Raw genomic sequence first — 15,815 nt, 5'->3', positions numbered from 1 at the left:
TTGGACAGGCAAGGTAAGAGGATTTTGTGAAACTCTGTATTTTGTGTCCCTCTGTTATAAATGATTCGGGGAGGGGCACCTGGGTGGTTCAGTCAGCATTTTTGCCTTTGGCTAAGGTCATGACTGGGGGTCCTCCCTCTCCCTGTGCATCTGCTCCCCACCCCCGCTCATGCACGCTCTCTCAAATAAATAAATAAATAAATAATCTCTTAAATGAGTACTTGGGGGAAATATATATTTACCCTCCTCCTAAGATTTCACCTTATCTTTGTACATATATCCATCCTTGGATATTTGACTTTGTTTTAGAGAGAAACTCTACAAGTCCAATTCAAAAACAATGAACTGCATCAACACAGGCAGAGACTCCCCCCATTTTAATCTGTAAAAGCAAAAAAATTAGCTTAGTTTTGAAATTTCAGAACATTTGATCTGTTTGCATAGCAGAACTGAACAACTTTCTGATGAATTTGCACAATGCAAAATCTGAATAAATACAGTTTCAAACTAATAAGATTCCTTTAACAAGTCCCTCTCTCCAATTACCCAGATGATTGCTTAACATGTACTTGTTTTTTAGACATCAATTTAGTAGATAAAAAATATTTTGTTCCAAAATTTCAAGTTAAACACTTGAAATGTAATCATACTCTAAGTCCTTAGTATCTCAGTGGAATCTCTCTTTTTTTTTTTTTTAAAGATGACAACTGGCGGGGGTGGGGGGGCACCTGGCTGGCTCAGTCAGTGGAGCATGCAACTCTTGATTTTAGGTTGTGAGTTTGAGACCCATGTTGGGGGGAAAGATTACTTAAAATATACAGCCTTAAAAAAGACGATAGCTTGGACTGGAATAACCTACATTTCCTTTTTCCTAACCTTCTGTAACATGACAGGAAACACATAGCAAAGTATAGCTGGATTTTCCTTTCATTCACTAATGTTTTTAATAAGCCCCTCAGAAACCTCTGGAAAGCAGAGGAAGTCTTTGAATGGATGTTTTTCTCTTTTCCACTCTTACAAAGATCATGTCAGCTGAATATTACAAGACTGAGGGGCCTTTATGTTTTTGTTTCCAGTTAAAATCTATTTGACCAGATAGAGACACATTGGCCCAGCAATAAAACTGTGGCTGAAGTTTATGATCAGAAAGAGGCCAAACGCCACTTGTCAGCTAAGAGCTTTGCTCACTGGAATGAATCATTGCATTTCTGAAGCTCAACTGGGTTGTCCAAGGGTTCATTGGTTTCCCTGATGATAAGAAACTTGCCAGGGTTGGCTAAAAGGATGGGATGAGGAACAAGTGAGTGGGAAAATGCTCTATGCCTGAAATGTGATAATAGGATCTCCCTAGATAAAGTTTAACTTCTTTAATTATAACACAGAAAAATAAACATTTCAACCCCACAGAGTACTCCCCTGCAAAACAGCTACATGAAAAGCCCATCACCTCCCCTGCTCCACCTCCACCAAAAAACAAAACAAAACAGTAAGACGTTGCAAATTACAAATAAATTTTAAAAAGTGGCTTGAACATTTTTTAGGTCAAGTTTGAGAAGAGAAATTGATCCAAGGAGAATAGTGCATTTGAATCCTGTAAAAATGAAATTAGGGTCAAGCTATGTCTGAATTAGCGACTTGAAAGAGGAAGTGGGGTAAGAGATCTTCATGTTGAATCACCTGAGTAATTGTCTCAATGTTTGTTTTGTGTATAACCACCGCTCCCAAAATAGCTTAGAATCCTAGAATGTAAAAGTTAGATATGTCCATTGAGTTCATCTGGTCCACCACGGCTCCCAGTTGGAGAAACTGGAACCCAGGGGGAGCTATGACTTGTTCTCCTTACAGCTTTTTGGCTTTTTGAAGATCAGAAGCTCAGATCCTAGGACTCCTCATTATGAAACACTACCTGTAAGTTCTTACTCTGTATAAATCAGACTTTATGAGACAACCATGTTCTGACAAGAATGTGGTTTAATATGGTCTTGAACCCAAAGAATTTCTCTCTTATCTGGAACACTTAAGAAACAAACCAATTAAATCTACAGAGCCATAGGAAGAACTATGTGATAAGCTCTAGAAGAATTCATCATTCAAGCTTGTCAGGGAGTGCACTTTCTCTCAACTCAGAATCTCCCAATTCCAAAAGCCAATAACAAGGCAATCTCACAGCTCAGCAGTAAAGCTACTTTTAAATCTAGAATGAGATCATTGGGTTCAATAGACAGACTCAAGTATCACTTAAAATTGGGCCTGCTTGCATGTAATAAACTTGGGATCTTGGCTATGTGTTACCATAACTTCTCTGCCATCCTCATAGGGTGTGTCTTGTATGTGTGTGTATGTGTGTGTGTGTATGCCTCTGAAAATGAGTTCTGAAAATGTTCCAAGTGAACATTTGTTTCAGACTTCCTGGAATAGCTAGAAATCCATTGTAATTATGCTTTGAACTTATATCCTCCAGTTTTCAACCTTTTCTTCATTGTTCACATGAAAGCCAGAGTCTTATTCATTTATTTATCAAGGAAATATTTACTGGAGAGTTACTATGTTCTGAAACACTGTGTCAGGTGTTAATGATGTGAAGATGAAAGGGGGTTGAGAAGCGAGGGACTTGGCCAAGGATTATCCATTCACCCATCCTGTCTGCCCAACAGTCACTCATGATCTGGAAAGTACCCGATATTTCATGTTGAAGCCAACATTCTGTCAAGGTCAGATCTGTCCAAAAATGCCAGGTAACTGGATTTGACAGATAATTCGCTCAAATATTCCTTTTTAGGCAAAAAGGAACATTTTTTGCCTAAATAGAAAATAGCAAATAGAAAATAATGTTTGAAAATTAAATTAATAAAAATGATGTATACTAATTACCAAGTGGTTGCCCAGGGAAACATGGATCCAGGTGCATTTCCAGACCCCTTCTGGAATGACAACATCTATCTTGATGATCTTTTTTCAGTATCAATGGACACATCTGACTTGCTGATGACCAGCATTCAGAATAGGGAGCTATGCATTGCTTTTGTTCCCATTCCCTTTCAAGTAATCTTTTTTTAAAAGATTGATTGATTTAAAAGATTGATTGATTGATTGATTTCAGAGAGAGAGAAAGGTGGGAGGGGCAGAAGGAGAGAGAGTCCCAAGCCGAATCCATGCTGAGCACTAAGTCTGATGGGAGGCTTGATCCCACAACCCTGAGACCAGGACCTGAGCTAAAACCAAAAGTTGGGTGCTCAACCGACTGCGCCACCCAGGCAATCTTTTTAAATGACCAGATAATCTAGTGTATCAAACACCAGCTCTCATTCTTCAACAAAACAGTTCAAAATGAGGCTAGTCTAATTGTTTTAGCCATCTTGTGAAGGCTACACGAATATGCTGGATATATTCTGCATATAGCGACTTAATAATCTCAAGAAGGGGATGCTTTGTTCTCAATACCTTCCTGTTCACCACAGGAATCTCAAATCCTTTGTTAGGCTATACATTTGTGAATGGAGTGTACCTGGCAATATATTCTGATGTTCAACCAAATACAAATAGCCAAAGAAGCCACTTTGCTATATGTATATATATATATATATATATATATATATATATATATATATACATACACACACAATTAGAGCAACAAATGCATCTTTCTCTCTCTCTCTCTCTCTCTCTCTCATTTTAACTCTAGTCTTTGCAAACATAGTGATAACATCTCCATGAGTGAATTCATAGTTTCTATTCCTTGGATTTGCAAGTCAATCTGTCTTATTTTATAAAATATAAATTTATCAGATTACTTTTGGTATTAGAATTTTTAAAGGATTTTATTTATTTATTCATGAGAGACAGAGAGAGCGAGAGAGGCAGAGACACACAGGCAGAAGGAGAAGTAGGCTCCTGGCTCCCTGTGGGGAGCCTGATGCGAGACTCAATCCCAGGACCCCGGGACCATGACTTGAGCCTAAGGCAGACGGTCAACCACTGAGCGACCCAGGTGCCCCTGGTATTGGAATTTTTATCATGAAAACCAGTTGGCTGTGGAGTGGGTGTGTGTGTGTGGTGGGTGTGTGGGGAAAATCAGTAGACTTTCAATTCCTGGAGAGACATCTCTGTTTGAACTGGTTTTTGTTACTCTTTTTACTTTTAATTTTTAAGTCTGATACTAATGGACATTCATGGAAAAGTATTAATATGTTTTAAAGAAACTCATTTTACCCTTAATATGTAAATTATAATATATAAGGACTAGAAGACCTTAATTTGTAAACATTTGAACAGTTTATATCAAAGTTCCAGTAATACTTTGTCATTAATTCCACTTAAGATTCTAAAGAATTTTTCTAATTCAAAATACTTTGTCATTAATTCCTCTTAAAATTGTAAAGAACTTTTCTAACTAATTCAAATGTGCTTTTCTAGTGAATATTTATTAACTGAATGCTAAGTCTAGCATAAAATGCCTGTATAAACAGTTTATCCAATAGAACACAATGTAATTGGTCACTTTTTCAGTATTTCAGTTGGCCAATTAACAGTCCAAATTTTGACATTCAAGTTTTGAAACAGTGTCACTATTTGGCACAGAAGTCTACACGAGAGCTTGTTTCATTTGCCATTTATTCCAGTAACTTGACAACAATTATTTGCAACTAAATCTAACAGTATTCGTACAAGTACTTTCAAGCTAAAATACTGCTAAAAAATTCCAAACGCACATGCAGTTCAATGTATTTACATAATACCATATTTATTATAAAACCTGTGACTCTAAGCACTTTATAGGATGTGAATTCAGGAGTCACTACCCTCTAAGAAAACATGGCCACATCTGAAAGAGGAGATGCTGCTGACAAGAGTCCTGTGTTCAATTGAGTTGAAACGGGCTGGCTACTTGGGCTGTTCAGGAATGCTACTGTGCCATCACAGAATCGCTCGATAGCTCAATTCACACAACACAGCAGCAAATTTTCAAGTATGAGCCCTTAGCAACCAAGAGAGTGGTAACACAAGCAGCACTAGCAAAACACACTCTTATTATGCAGGTAGGCTCTGTTTTAAGCAAAGTCGATATTGAAAATCCCAACATACAAAACAGATGAATTAGAGTGATTACTTGTACTATAAAATGGTTTTCTGCTTTATAAAAGGATTCACAAGTGTTCTCTAAGTGGCAGCTCCCCTAATGCATTTAAAATACAATTTGATTTACAAAACTTCAATTTACACGTGACTTTTTGCACAACCATTGTGAGAAGCAAAGTACGCCTATATACAGTACTTAATTTTGTCTCTCAGGATTCCGGTAAGTGTCATGTTATCATTGTATTGGCAAACGACACTTAAGCCAAAATGTTATCTTTTAAAGCCACCGAAATATAGAGCAAATACTGCCTCTAAGACATGGATGTTCCAGAAAATGTTTACTACGTTTGTGATTTTGTATTTACAGTTTTGGGACTCATCTTTATAATGTAGATCTTTAGATAGCACGAGGATGTAGCTATCTTCAGGCCGTAATATTGGGCCCTATCCTGCAGAAGTTGGTTCTATTTTTGTGGGTTTCCCCGCCTTTTTAGCTGTATGATTTTCAAGAGATGTTAATGGTGGTTACACTGTAGCTAGTCTATTTATGACTTATCACTCATACTTCATTGCACAGAATCACCTTTAAAAATCCAACTTCCTGCATTTCATTACTGTTCCCACTGTTGACTCTGGGTGATTGTCATTCAAATAAGGTTCTCCTCTATTAGCTGTAAGTTCCCTGCAGGGGGTGAGGGGTGAGGGTGGGGTAAGGGTCGAGGGGGTGGGGCAGAGATCCTGTCTACAGTAACTCTGTGCCCCTTCAGCACACAGCATAGAGCCTGGCACCTAGGAAGCAAGCACTCAATAAATATGTATTGAACGAATGAATGAATGAATGAATGAATGAAATGATTGAATCGGGAGAATCGTCTGGAAAACTTTCTTCACTCTAGCATCCAATCCAGTATGTTTCTGGAATGTGTGCAATCAAAATGAATTTCTAGGATCTGAAAAATCACAGAACCTCTCTTGTTCCCTATATGGGTTTGTTTGTTTGTTTGTTTGTTTGTTTGGTAGAATGCATTAAAATATGGAGCCCTTGATGAAATGGAAATATTTAGAAAAATTAAATAACCTTAGAGGTCAGAGGACAAAGCAGAGGAAATTGAAGCATCATTTCCTTACTCACCAGCTGCTGGCGGGAATGAAAAAGGCACACAGGTTGACCAAAGTCCAGAACCAAATCAAACTCTTGGCAATTGTGTCCAGACTGAGAAGCAGTTCTTTTGAGTGTTTCAATACGAACTTAGTCACAGGTATATTCAGAAACAGTGAAAGCAATTAAGAGCTAGAATCGAAGGAAATTACCATTTGCCATTTGTAGGGCCAGACATATAGATCTGTTCCAGGCAGGCCCAGGGGAGATCACATTCTGTTGGCTGGAACCATTTCGCTGTGCTGATGCTCATACCCATTATAGGTTGCATAGGAAATAAAAGAGAAATAGCAAAATCCAGCTGTAGGAGATAAAAACAAAATCCTAAAATAAAATAGCACTGGAGTGGATAAAGCAAAACAATATAGTCAGTGGGGATGCTAATAAGTTAATAAACGTAAATGTGTTTGTGATTGCATTAGAAAATAAAGCTTCAAAGTATATGGTGTATGATGCCTTTAAATGAAATAGTCTGAACCACATTCAAACAATTTCATCTTAAAACCTAATACAAATGAAGTAAAAATCTAAGGAGCATGAGAATCTAGATTTACATCCTAACGATTAAGCGAGAGAGTTTATGAATCTGAGTTCTTCCAGGAGGCCTCTTTAAAATAATGTAACTAAATGAATATTAAGCTATCTCTATTTAAGATCAATGAATTGAATTTTCTATGGATAATGGAATGACTTTCCTTTCAGGTGAATAAGAACAAACACTGAAGTGGAATCACTACATCAGTAGTTCTAGTTAGATATATAGTTGAAACCTAAAAACTATCTTAACGCAATATGTATACTAATTTGCCTTTATAATCACTTCCCAAAATACCTACCTCTGTACTCTGTATTCTGTATTTATCATTGCACAAAATGAGAGCAGCCACAAGAGGATTTTTGAAACTCTTATGTGTGTGTGTGTAGGTGTGTGTGTGTGTAGGTGTGTGTATATATATGTGTGTGTGTATATATGTATATGTATATATATACACGTACATACATATACGCACATACACATATGTGTATGTATATACTTCACTCAAAAAGGAGGTGGCTTTGCCAGGAGCTATCTCCAAGTTGAGTTAACATAATACTCTCTCTCCTCTTCTAGGAAATGTAAAAATCTCACTACATTAACTTTCCTGTAGATCATTTCAGGTCACCATTTTTTATTTTGATCTAATGGATTTGGATAAGAATTATGATCTCTAATCAAAGAGTGAACATGTTAGCTTGTCACTGTAGATATTCAGAGATTTGGGGTTGGTAAAGGCATTTGTTTTTCCTGAATGCCCTTTACATTGAAATATACATAATTGACTTCTATTGTTAAAAAAACTATTTTGCACCAGTAGTTATTAATCCAAATAATTTGGACTTAAGTAATTTCTAATTGAGAGCCTATCACATGAATTGTTTATAGTCACAGACAATGTACTATTAGTCATTTTAAAGCTTTAAAAGTAAGTTATCAGGATCCACTTCAATCTCCACATGATAATAAAGGATTATTATGTGCAGTAACCTATTTATGAAAAGGAAACAGTGTGCTTCTTTCAGACGCCATCAATTGCTTTAATAAGGAATTGAAAAGCTGGACTACTTTATATGCAGATCACCATCCCAGTTGCATAAGGATTTACAATAGACAAAACAAAACTATTTTTTGTTGTAAAGAAGGGCTGTTTGTTTAAATTGCACAATAATGTTTGCATCTAAAAATTCTTTACAGGCTAATAAGGCTTCATAAATGTTATATAGACTTGTTTAGTTAAAATCATTCTAATACTAAGACCAAAACGAAAGGCTTGCTTGAGCTGACAAGGAAAAATCTAAGTAGCACATGCCTCAAGAAGGCAGAAGAGAAAAGATGCTTACTTTCTTGGTTTAGGTACTTTTCAATTGATTTGGAGATGCAAATAGTACATGATCTGATAGCACCCCATTAACGCTTCAATAAATGTAAGAGGAAAATGCTGCTTTCTTTGAAAATGTGAAAATTGAGGATTCTGAATCTAATCTTTAATGCTAAAAGAAATAGAAAGTGATGTACACATTTGTCTCTGTTGCCTTGAATTTGCAGAGAACTTACTTGGGATGTTTTAATCTCACCTTTGAAGTGTTCCTTCAAGGTATTTAATGGCTCATATGTCTTTATTAAATGAGGTGTGTGGCGGCCTCTACTGGTGTGAGTTTATAGAAAATGTTTCAGTAGGCAGAAAAAATATTAATTTCAATTAAAAAGTTAGAAATACAGACTCTTTCATTTAAATATATAAAAATATCTAATTTAATGCAGAAAAAATATATTACAAGTTGTGTAATGCATTCTTAATTAGGAAAATAATCTAAAACACTGACCATGTTAGTGTAAAATAATGATTTACGGAAGGGCATTAATTGTTCAATTCACTCTGATATTGGGTTAAATATATTTTATTAATGAATTACTAATCCCGACGGAGGCAGTTTCTTACCTCTAGTCCACTGTTAAATCCCCTTAGTTGACTTAAATAAAATCACTTAGAACAAACCCAGAGGAAAGGAAATATTTTACAGTTAAATCTCTAAAGTCCTACAACTAGAATCATTTGATGACAGGCTGGTTTCTATAACTCAAGCAAACTGTACGTTGACTTAATATAGCTGACATTTTTATCTATTTTACAGTGTTTTTAATTTCAAAAATACAACACATTAAAATATGTTCAATTTATCAAAGCTAAAAGCAACATTTAAGTAATGTACTTAAAGTGCAAAGGCACTTTAACACAAAGAAGTGATGCCTAGTGGCTATACTTGGTAACTGAAGACAGAAATACCATATATCATTATTTACAAAAGAATTTATAGTCTCAAAAGATCTTTGGAGATCTTCTACAAAATACACTAAATATCCATTTTTACGTGAAAAGTTTGCTTACTCTTTCTTCATTCACTATAATCGCCTCTTCCCATTCCCACACTGGAAAAATAAAAGAGGAAAAAAGGAACAAAACCATAAACAAAATATATGAAAAAAATGCACTGTAGAAACATTCATGTTCAATGATGACTCCTAAGGAGAGAAGGGGGGGGAAGGTGGGGGGGGAGCAAGAGAGAAATAACTTAAAGGAAAACTTGGAAAAGCAGTATCATTGCTTCACCCCATCCCCCAAACATTTTCAAAGTCCCCCATTGATGCTGAGAGAGGGAGAACACAAACACACACAAAAGCAAATGTAGTGCCTCCAACAGTTTGGAGCAGCATCCTTGGATGCCATAGGGTTGTAAGTGGTTTCCCTTCACAGCTGACTGATTGCAGTTTGTTTCTCCAGAACTTCGAGGTAGTCTGGTTCTGATTGCGGCTTAGCTTGCAGTAAAGGGTGGTCGGGTTTTGACTGCCCCACAAAGCATTTCCTGGGAGTTCCGTATAAAACGGTTTTATTGATTCTGTCCTGGTTTTGGCGTCGAGATTCATAGGAAGGGGCGAACTGCCTTTTAGGTAAGGTACAAAAGTTATAGTGGACCAGTCCTGCACTGGGAAGTTCCTTGACTCGCTCAGCAATATTCTGATACAGCAGCTCGGGCTCTCTCGGCGTGGCTTGCTTTTCGAGCAACTCGGAGGCACTTATAGTGTAAGCGAGCGTGGCTGGCTCTTCTTTCTTCTCCTCCAGGTTGCCGTAGCTGAATTCTTGCAGGTTTCGGTAATAGGCTACTGGGTCTCCTTCCTTCTGCATGTAGATGGGGTTTTGGCACATCTGCCCCACAGGCGGGGGGATATAGTTATAGACGTGGCCATCTGTCTTGTCCTGAGTCTCAGTGTTGTAAGACCCATACTGTAACTGGAAGGAACTTACGTCTAAGTTGTTGGCACTCCTCGGAACGCTTGGCACCCCCTTTCTGCGTTTCAGGACAAAGACAAATAAGCCAGCCCCGAAACAGACTGATAAGATAAAGACGACAAGCAATCCTAAAATTAAGACAGAGAGAGGAACTTCAGTGTGTAGTTCTGGGTAGGAACTGGGAGACACGGTAAGCGACCGAGGGGTGTCTGTGTTGTGATTCATGGACAGAACGGTTCCGTCTGACAAGTTCGGGCTGTCTGGACAAATTGCTTCCCTCCCCAGAAACTTCAGTATCTCCCCTGCATGCTTCGCGGGAGATTCACAGGTCACCTCATTGATGATGACGGGGGAGTTGGCATGTTCTGTCCAGTCCTTGAGGCCCATGATGTCGCAGGTGCAGTCCCAGGGGTTCTCTTGCAGATCTATCTGAATAAAAGCTGGAAGCTGGTCCAGAACCCCTTTCACAGGCAGGTGAGAAAAATGGTTGTTTCTCAGGTTCAGCCTGGTCAGGGCTGTTCCCCCAAATATATTATCGGGCAGGGACCGCAGCAGGTTGTTATTGAGAAACAGTAGCTGTAGGTTAATCAAAGCATCGAAGGTCAGTGGTTTAATTTCCTTAATGACATTATACTCTAAATAGAGATACTGCAAGCTCTGCAGTCCATCAAACATGGAAGGATACAGCACTTCAAGGTAATTGCCATTCAGATAAAGTCTGCGTAGGCTGGTCAGGTTTGTGAAGGCACCTTCCTGAATGACTGCAATCCTGTTGTTTCCTAGATGCAACAAATCCAAAGAACTGTATTCTAAGAGGTCGTTCCTGTAGACAGTTTGGAGATAGTTCCCTGTCAGGTAGAGCTTCTTTGGACTGGTGGGTTTGGGCTGCAGGTCGGAGATGTTCGTGAACTTCCTTTCTTGACAATTTACATTTAGACCATTGTCTGAGCTCTGAGAGGTGCAGACACAGCTACTGGGGCAGGTGAGGGGTACAGGGGACTTGGTCTGGTACACCATGATCGGTCCAAAGCTCTGCCTGTCCTTTGACACGGTGACCCGGGGAGTTGGGCGATTTCTCATTTTGGGTGGCCGGCTGGCTTTGGGAGCCCTGGTTGGGTTGAGAGCAGGATTCATTGTAGGCGACAGCCTCTGGACATGCGTGTCAGCGTGGCCGCCCCTCTGACTGGAGTCACCAGTGCTTTTTCTGGGACAGAGATCTTGCCTGGTCAGTTGGGTCACATCTTTCCCATGCAATCTAAAGGGAGTTTCACAGACAATCTCCCCAACAAAAACAGTTATGGTGTCCAGCCAGGCTTTGAGAGGAAGCAAGTCACAGGTGCAATTCCATGGGTTTTCCTCCAGCTGAATCTCCATGATCCCTCCGATATGCTCCAGGACGCCCGCGAAAGGCATCACTTTCAGCCTGTTCCCTCTCAGGTCTAAGTGGGTCAGCAGGACGAAGCGGAACACATTGCTGGGCAGCGACAGCAGAAGGTTGTCATTCAGGATGAGCACTTTGAGCTTATTCAGTTTGCTGAACGCCCCTGCCTCGATGGCACTGATGTAATTGTAGTCGGCCTGGAGGTACTCGAGGTTCTCCAGGCCGAGGAAGGTGTCTTCCCTCAGCACCTCGAGCTTGTTGTTGTTGAGGTGCAGTCTCTTGAGGGTTTTGAGGCCGCTGAATGCCCCGGTGCGGATCTCCTGCAGCCCGTTGTTGCCCAGGTGGAGAGTCACCGCGTTGGAGTAATTGACGAACTCGTTAGGGTACAGTCTGGTCAGGAGGTTTCCATTGAGGAAAAGCTGGTAGATTCGATACTGGGGGGGCTGGAGCAGGCTGACAGTTGTAAATCCTTTGTTTTCGCAGTTAATATTCAGTACGTTTTCCTTCTCTTCGCACAGGCAGCGGATCTTGCAAATGTCTTTGGCAGTTTTGCGGCTCTCCGTCTGTAAGATCCCGGCCACGGTTAACACACTGAGGAACCAAACGCCGCTCAGCATCTTTAGGCACCGTCGGTGTCAGTTCAGGTACCTACAGGCAAACCTTGGGGAAGGGTGCCGGAGAGAGCAGGATGCGGGGGAGAAAGAAACAAGGAAGCCCGATTAAAATGGCAAAGCCAGGGGGCGGAGTGGGAGGCACGGAGAATGCGGGGAGTGGGCAACACGGCACAATGAAATCACTGCATTTCTCCAAGCGGTTTCTCCTCTCCTCGCCCTCCACCTCCCACCCCCCACGCCCCCCACCCCCGCCGCCGGCCCCCGCCGGCCCACCCACACGCGCGTCCCAGAGCACACATGCTTGCACCTGATTTCCCGGCGGGTCGCAGCCAGCCGCGGAGTCATTAGTAATCGAGTTGTCCTACTAAATCCAGCCCATCACCTCCTCCCCTGGGGTATCTTGAAGAGATCTCGGGCGGCTCGCCCGTCTTAGGCTCGCAGCAGAAATCGCTTTACTTTTTTTTTTTTTTTTTAACTGCGCAAAAAGGGGGTGGGAAAATCAGGGGACTGGCGGTGGGGGAGGGAGAGAGGATGGAAGAGCAAAGACAGAGCGGGGTGGGGGTTACTCACACATCAGGAGAAGACGGGACCCCTCTCCTCCGCAGTCCGCCAGTAGTTTAGCATCTTCGGAAAGAGAAGAAGAGCAAGGTAAAAGAAGACGCCGCTTCCCGGGGGGCTGCCCTGCTTTCTGCCGCCGGATCTAATTTGGCTGGGGGAGTGCGCAGAAATTGGAAATCTGGCAGGCCGCAGGGGAGGAGAGGAGGGCCGGAGCGGCGGGGGGCTGAGTCGATGGGGACCCGGGGGTGCGATTGCGTAGGGAGGTCGGGGAGCCGGCCGGCCCGGGCGGCGGGCGGCGGAGGCAGCGGCAGCGGCGGCGGCGGCCGAGCCTGGGCGCGCGCTTCCAATCCGGTGGCGGCGGCGGCAGTGCGCCTAGCAGTTTGAATTTGAGAGGTTTTGTAGGCTCCCCCGGACAGGGCTAGGGTGACGTCACGCGGGGAGGGGGCAGGCGGTGGATCGAGGGCGCGCGGTGGGGGAGGGAGGGGCAGATGCTTCCCTTCCCCGCGAGTGGCTTCGCAAAGCACAAATCCGGGCTGCGTCAGTTGATTCTGAACTACTCCACCTCCAACCCGGCGGGCGGTGAGCGGCTGGCGAAGCTCCTGGAGAGGGATTCTCCAGGAGGGGCCCCGCTGAGGGGCCGGGACCGCTGGGACTCCTGGGCCTCTGGCCCCTTCTAGTGGTGTCTCCCACCTGCCACTCCCTCCTGGCCCTTCCAGTGGGGTCTCATTCCACATGCCCAAGCAGAGATCCAGATCTCCCCAGTGCGAGGGGTGTGTGTGTGTGTGTGTGTGTGTGTGTGTGTGTAGGAGATGTGCCTCTTTGCTACAGGACTGGGGCCCGCCTGCCAGCCTCCTAGCTCTGGGCTCTGATGCTCTGGGTGCTGGGTAGGGTGTGTGCCCGCTCCGGAGTGTCTGTGTAGGAGGTCGAAGAGGGGATTTGTGCTTTACATACAGAGCTTTGTTTCAGTACTGAGAAAATTACTTTCCCGGTGGTGACTGGCCAAACAGATATCTGCTTGGATTCTGAAAAGCCAGCTCAACGTTAGAGGGAAACGACAACAAAACCCTTCTCTCCCTAAGGTTGATAGTTAGCGGGATGATGAAGTTTGAACGTGTGCTTTTTGCCTGCAAGAAGGAGGAGTGGGTGTCAGAGAGGCACTGCCAGGCGGAGCCTCACTTGGCTGGGTGTGGGTGCCCAGGAGTGGGAGCACACGGAGGGGGCCTAAGCCTCCAGGCAGCAAGGGCAGGGGAGCTAGCACAGAAGGCAGGAAGACTGGCTCCCGAGAAAGACGAGAGATGGAAGAGGTCTTGGCCTGACATCCAGTAGACCTGGGTTCTGATCTAGCTCTGCTGCCAGGTATGTCCCTTCTTTCTGGATCTTCCCATCGCTGTTGGCAAAAGGGGATGGGCTGTATGGGCCCTTCCAGCTCTGACATTCAATTGGATTCAGATAACCTTTTCAGAGCCTTAGTAACTGCCAGGTGTTGGGTTATGGCCTTCATTATCTCCCTTCTCCTGCATTAGGTTAAGGTCCCCTGGAACCAGGTGTGTCCCCTGTGTGGAGTCCATTTGCAAGATGTGAATGTCTGCTGTTACCTGGAAGGGCCAGGGGCAGCCTCTTGTGAGGCAGGAAAAGGAGGCAGTGGAAGAGAGGGGGTGAAAGAATTGGCCGGGGATGCGCCTGTCCCATAACATACTTACACTTGCTTTCCCCGCCTCTTCAGTCCCAGCCTGCTTCAGACAGAGTTGACACAGGTCCCCTTGCAGGGCCAGCTTTGGAATAGAGACAATCCCACTGGCAAAAGGAGCCGCCTGAGGATGGAGAGCACCCCCCCCCCCGCCCCCGCTTCTCCCCTTCCTGCCTCCAGGTTAGGCTCACGTCCACACCAGCTCTTGGCTCCTTCCTCCCCCAGAAGGGCTCTGATAGTTTATAGACTTGGACGCTAAGGCAACCTGTGGCTCTGGCAGTTTCCTCCAGAATGTTTCTCAGGCTTTCACCTTTCCCCTCTCCTGTCCCTTTGGGGAAGAGCCTTGGACCAGACATCGTGAGCCCCCTCCCCATCCTGTAATTCTTGCGTGGTCTTGGGCAAGATCCTTTCCTTCTGGGGCCTCCAAGTTCCCTTCTCGGTGCCAAAGGGCTCCCGAGCTGAGCTGTCCTCTGAGGGGGAGGGGCAGCCGGCCGATGGCCTCCCACTCTCTATTGCAATTGCATCATTAGATGCGGAGTGATGCAGTGCACGATTAAGCTTCCTTTCACAGCAAAGGGGCATTTGTTCCTCCATATTTCTAAACGCTAAACAGACATAGTTCCTAGAGAGATATGGCTTATTCGTTGTCGTTCATTTACCAAACATTTATTAATTAGGTTAATATTTCGTCGAAGCAGAAGCCAATATGAGAGCTGGGCAAGACCTTTGCAATCAGATTCATTTTCTAGATGAGGGCATTCCTCAACCAGGAGAAGTGCTGACTTGCTTAAGTTCAAGAATCTATAAAATGAGAGGCAGAACCCAGGGATTCTGAGCCCTGGTCCAGGAGCTTTCCCAAAAGCTCACTACTGCTCAGTGTGAATTCGAGAAGAACTATCTGCCTAAACTTAAACAGTGGTGATGGTGTCTTACCTAAACGTGTGCTTTCTTAAAAAAAAATAAGTATCTGAAAGTGAAATATGAAATATTAGTTTTAGTTGGCAAATAGAGCAATTTCCTCCAAGACAATGATGACGCTGTCAATACTCCTTGAAGAGGGAGACTATTTTCTTAAGAATTTCAAGGGTGGGGGAGGGAGGGAAGGGGTAGATAGGTGGGGAGCAGCTGGGGGGCTTGAAATCCGTGAACATGACAGAGTGAAGGAAATGCGGTGGTAAGCTGGCTGGAGTGGGGGACGACACTGGGAGCGCAGAGATGGTGTGACAGATATTCCATGGTTAGCTTCCGACACGGGTCGGTGGACTACCCTCGCCCTCGCCCCACTCCTCGGCCTCCTGCCTGTCCCCGAGCTTGTACAGCCGCTTTCCCCAACACAGTTCCTGGAACCGAATCAGCCCCGACCCGGAAAAAGCACTTTAAGTAAGTTTCATTTGGCCTGGCGTCTCGAGAAGACCCGCCGCGACACCCCGCTAGCGAGAGCCGGCTTTTGGGGTGGCGGAAAGGTTCTGGGGGAGCTGGGAGCCTAAGGGAGGCAGAGGCGGCCGCTAAAATAAGG

The 15,815-nt window shown here is 43.4% G+C and overlaps 1 protein-coding gene across 3 annotated transcripts; it reads right to left on the bottom strand.

Annotated features, from left to right (window-relative positions):
• Nucleotides 1-8,655: 8,655 nt before the first annotated feature.
• On the bottom strand, nt 8,656-14,383 carry SLITRK2 (SLIT and NTRK like family member 2). 3 transcript variants are annotated; one of them, XM_035712034.2, is made up of 3 exons: nt 14,313-14,383; nt 12,625-12,678; nt 8,656-12,100 (listed from the first exon to the last, which is right to left on the bottom strand). In XM_035712034.2, exon 3 carries the CDS (start codon nt 12,055-12,057, stop codon nt 9,520-9,522), a length of 2,538 nt encoding a protein of 845 aa, XP_035567927.1. In that variant the 5' UTR covers nt 12,058-12,100; nt 12,625-12,678; nt 14,313-14,383; the 3' UTR covers nt 8,656-9,519. The 3 variants fall into 3 exon arrangements, with proteins under 3 accessions (XP_035567927.1, XP_035567925.1, XP_035567926.1); XM_035712032.2 differs by lacking the exons at nt 12,625-12,678; nt 14,313-14,383 and adding an exon at nt 12,362-12,496; XM_035712033.2 differs by lacking the exons at nt 12,625-12,678; nt 14,313-14,383 and adding an exon at nt 12,362-12,495 and having other exon boundaries at nt 8,656-12,088.
• Between the last annotated feature and the right edge of the window lie 1,432 nt (nt 14,384-15,815).

This window comes from Canis lupus, chromosome X (assembly GCF_003254725.2).
Source record: "Canis lupus dingo isolate Sandy chromosome X, ASM325472v2, whole genome shotgun sequence".
In the NCBI taxonomy this organism is placed as follows: domain Eukaryota; kingdom Metazoa; phylum Chordata; class Mammalia; order Carnivora; family Canidae; genus Canis; species Canis lupus.
The sequence above is the reverse complement of the archived record's forward strand: the minus strand, read 5'-3'. Positions and strand labels throughout refer to the sequence as shown.

Coding starts and splice junctions, on each gene's coding strand:
- SLITRK2 (XM_035712034.2), bottom strand. CDS start 12,057: ATGCTGAGCGGCGTTTGGTTCCTCAGTGTGTTAACCGTGGCCGGGATC.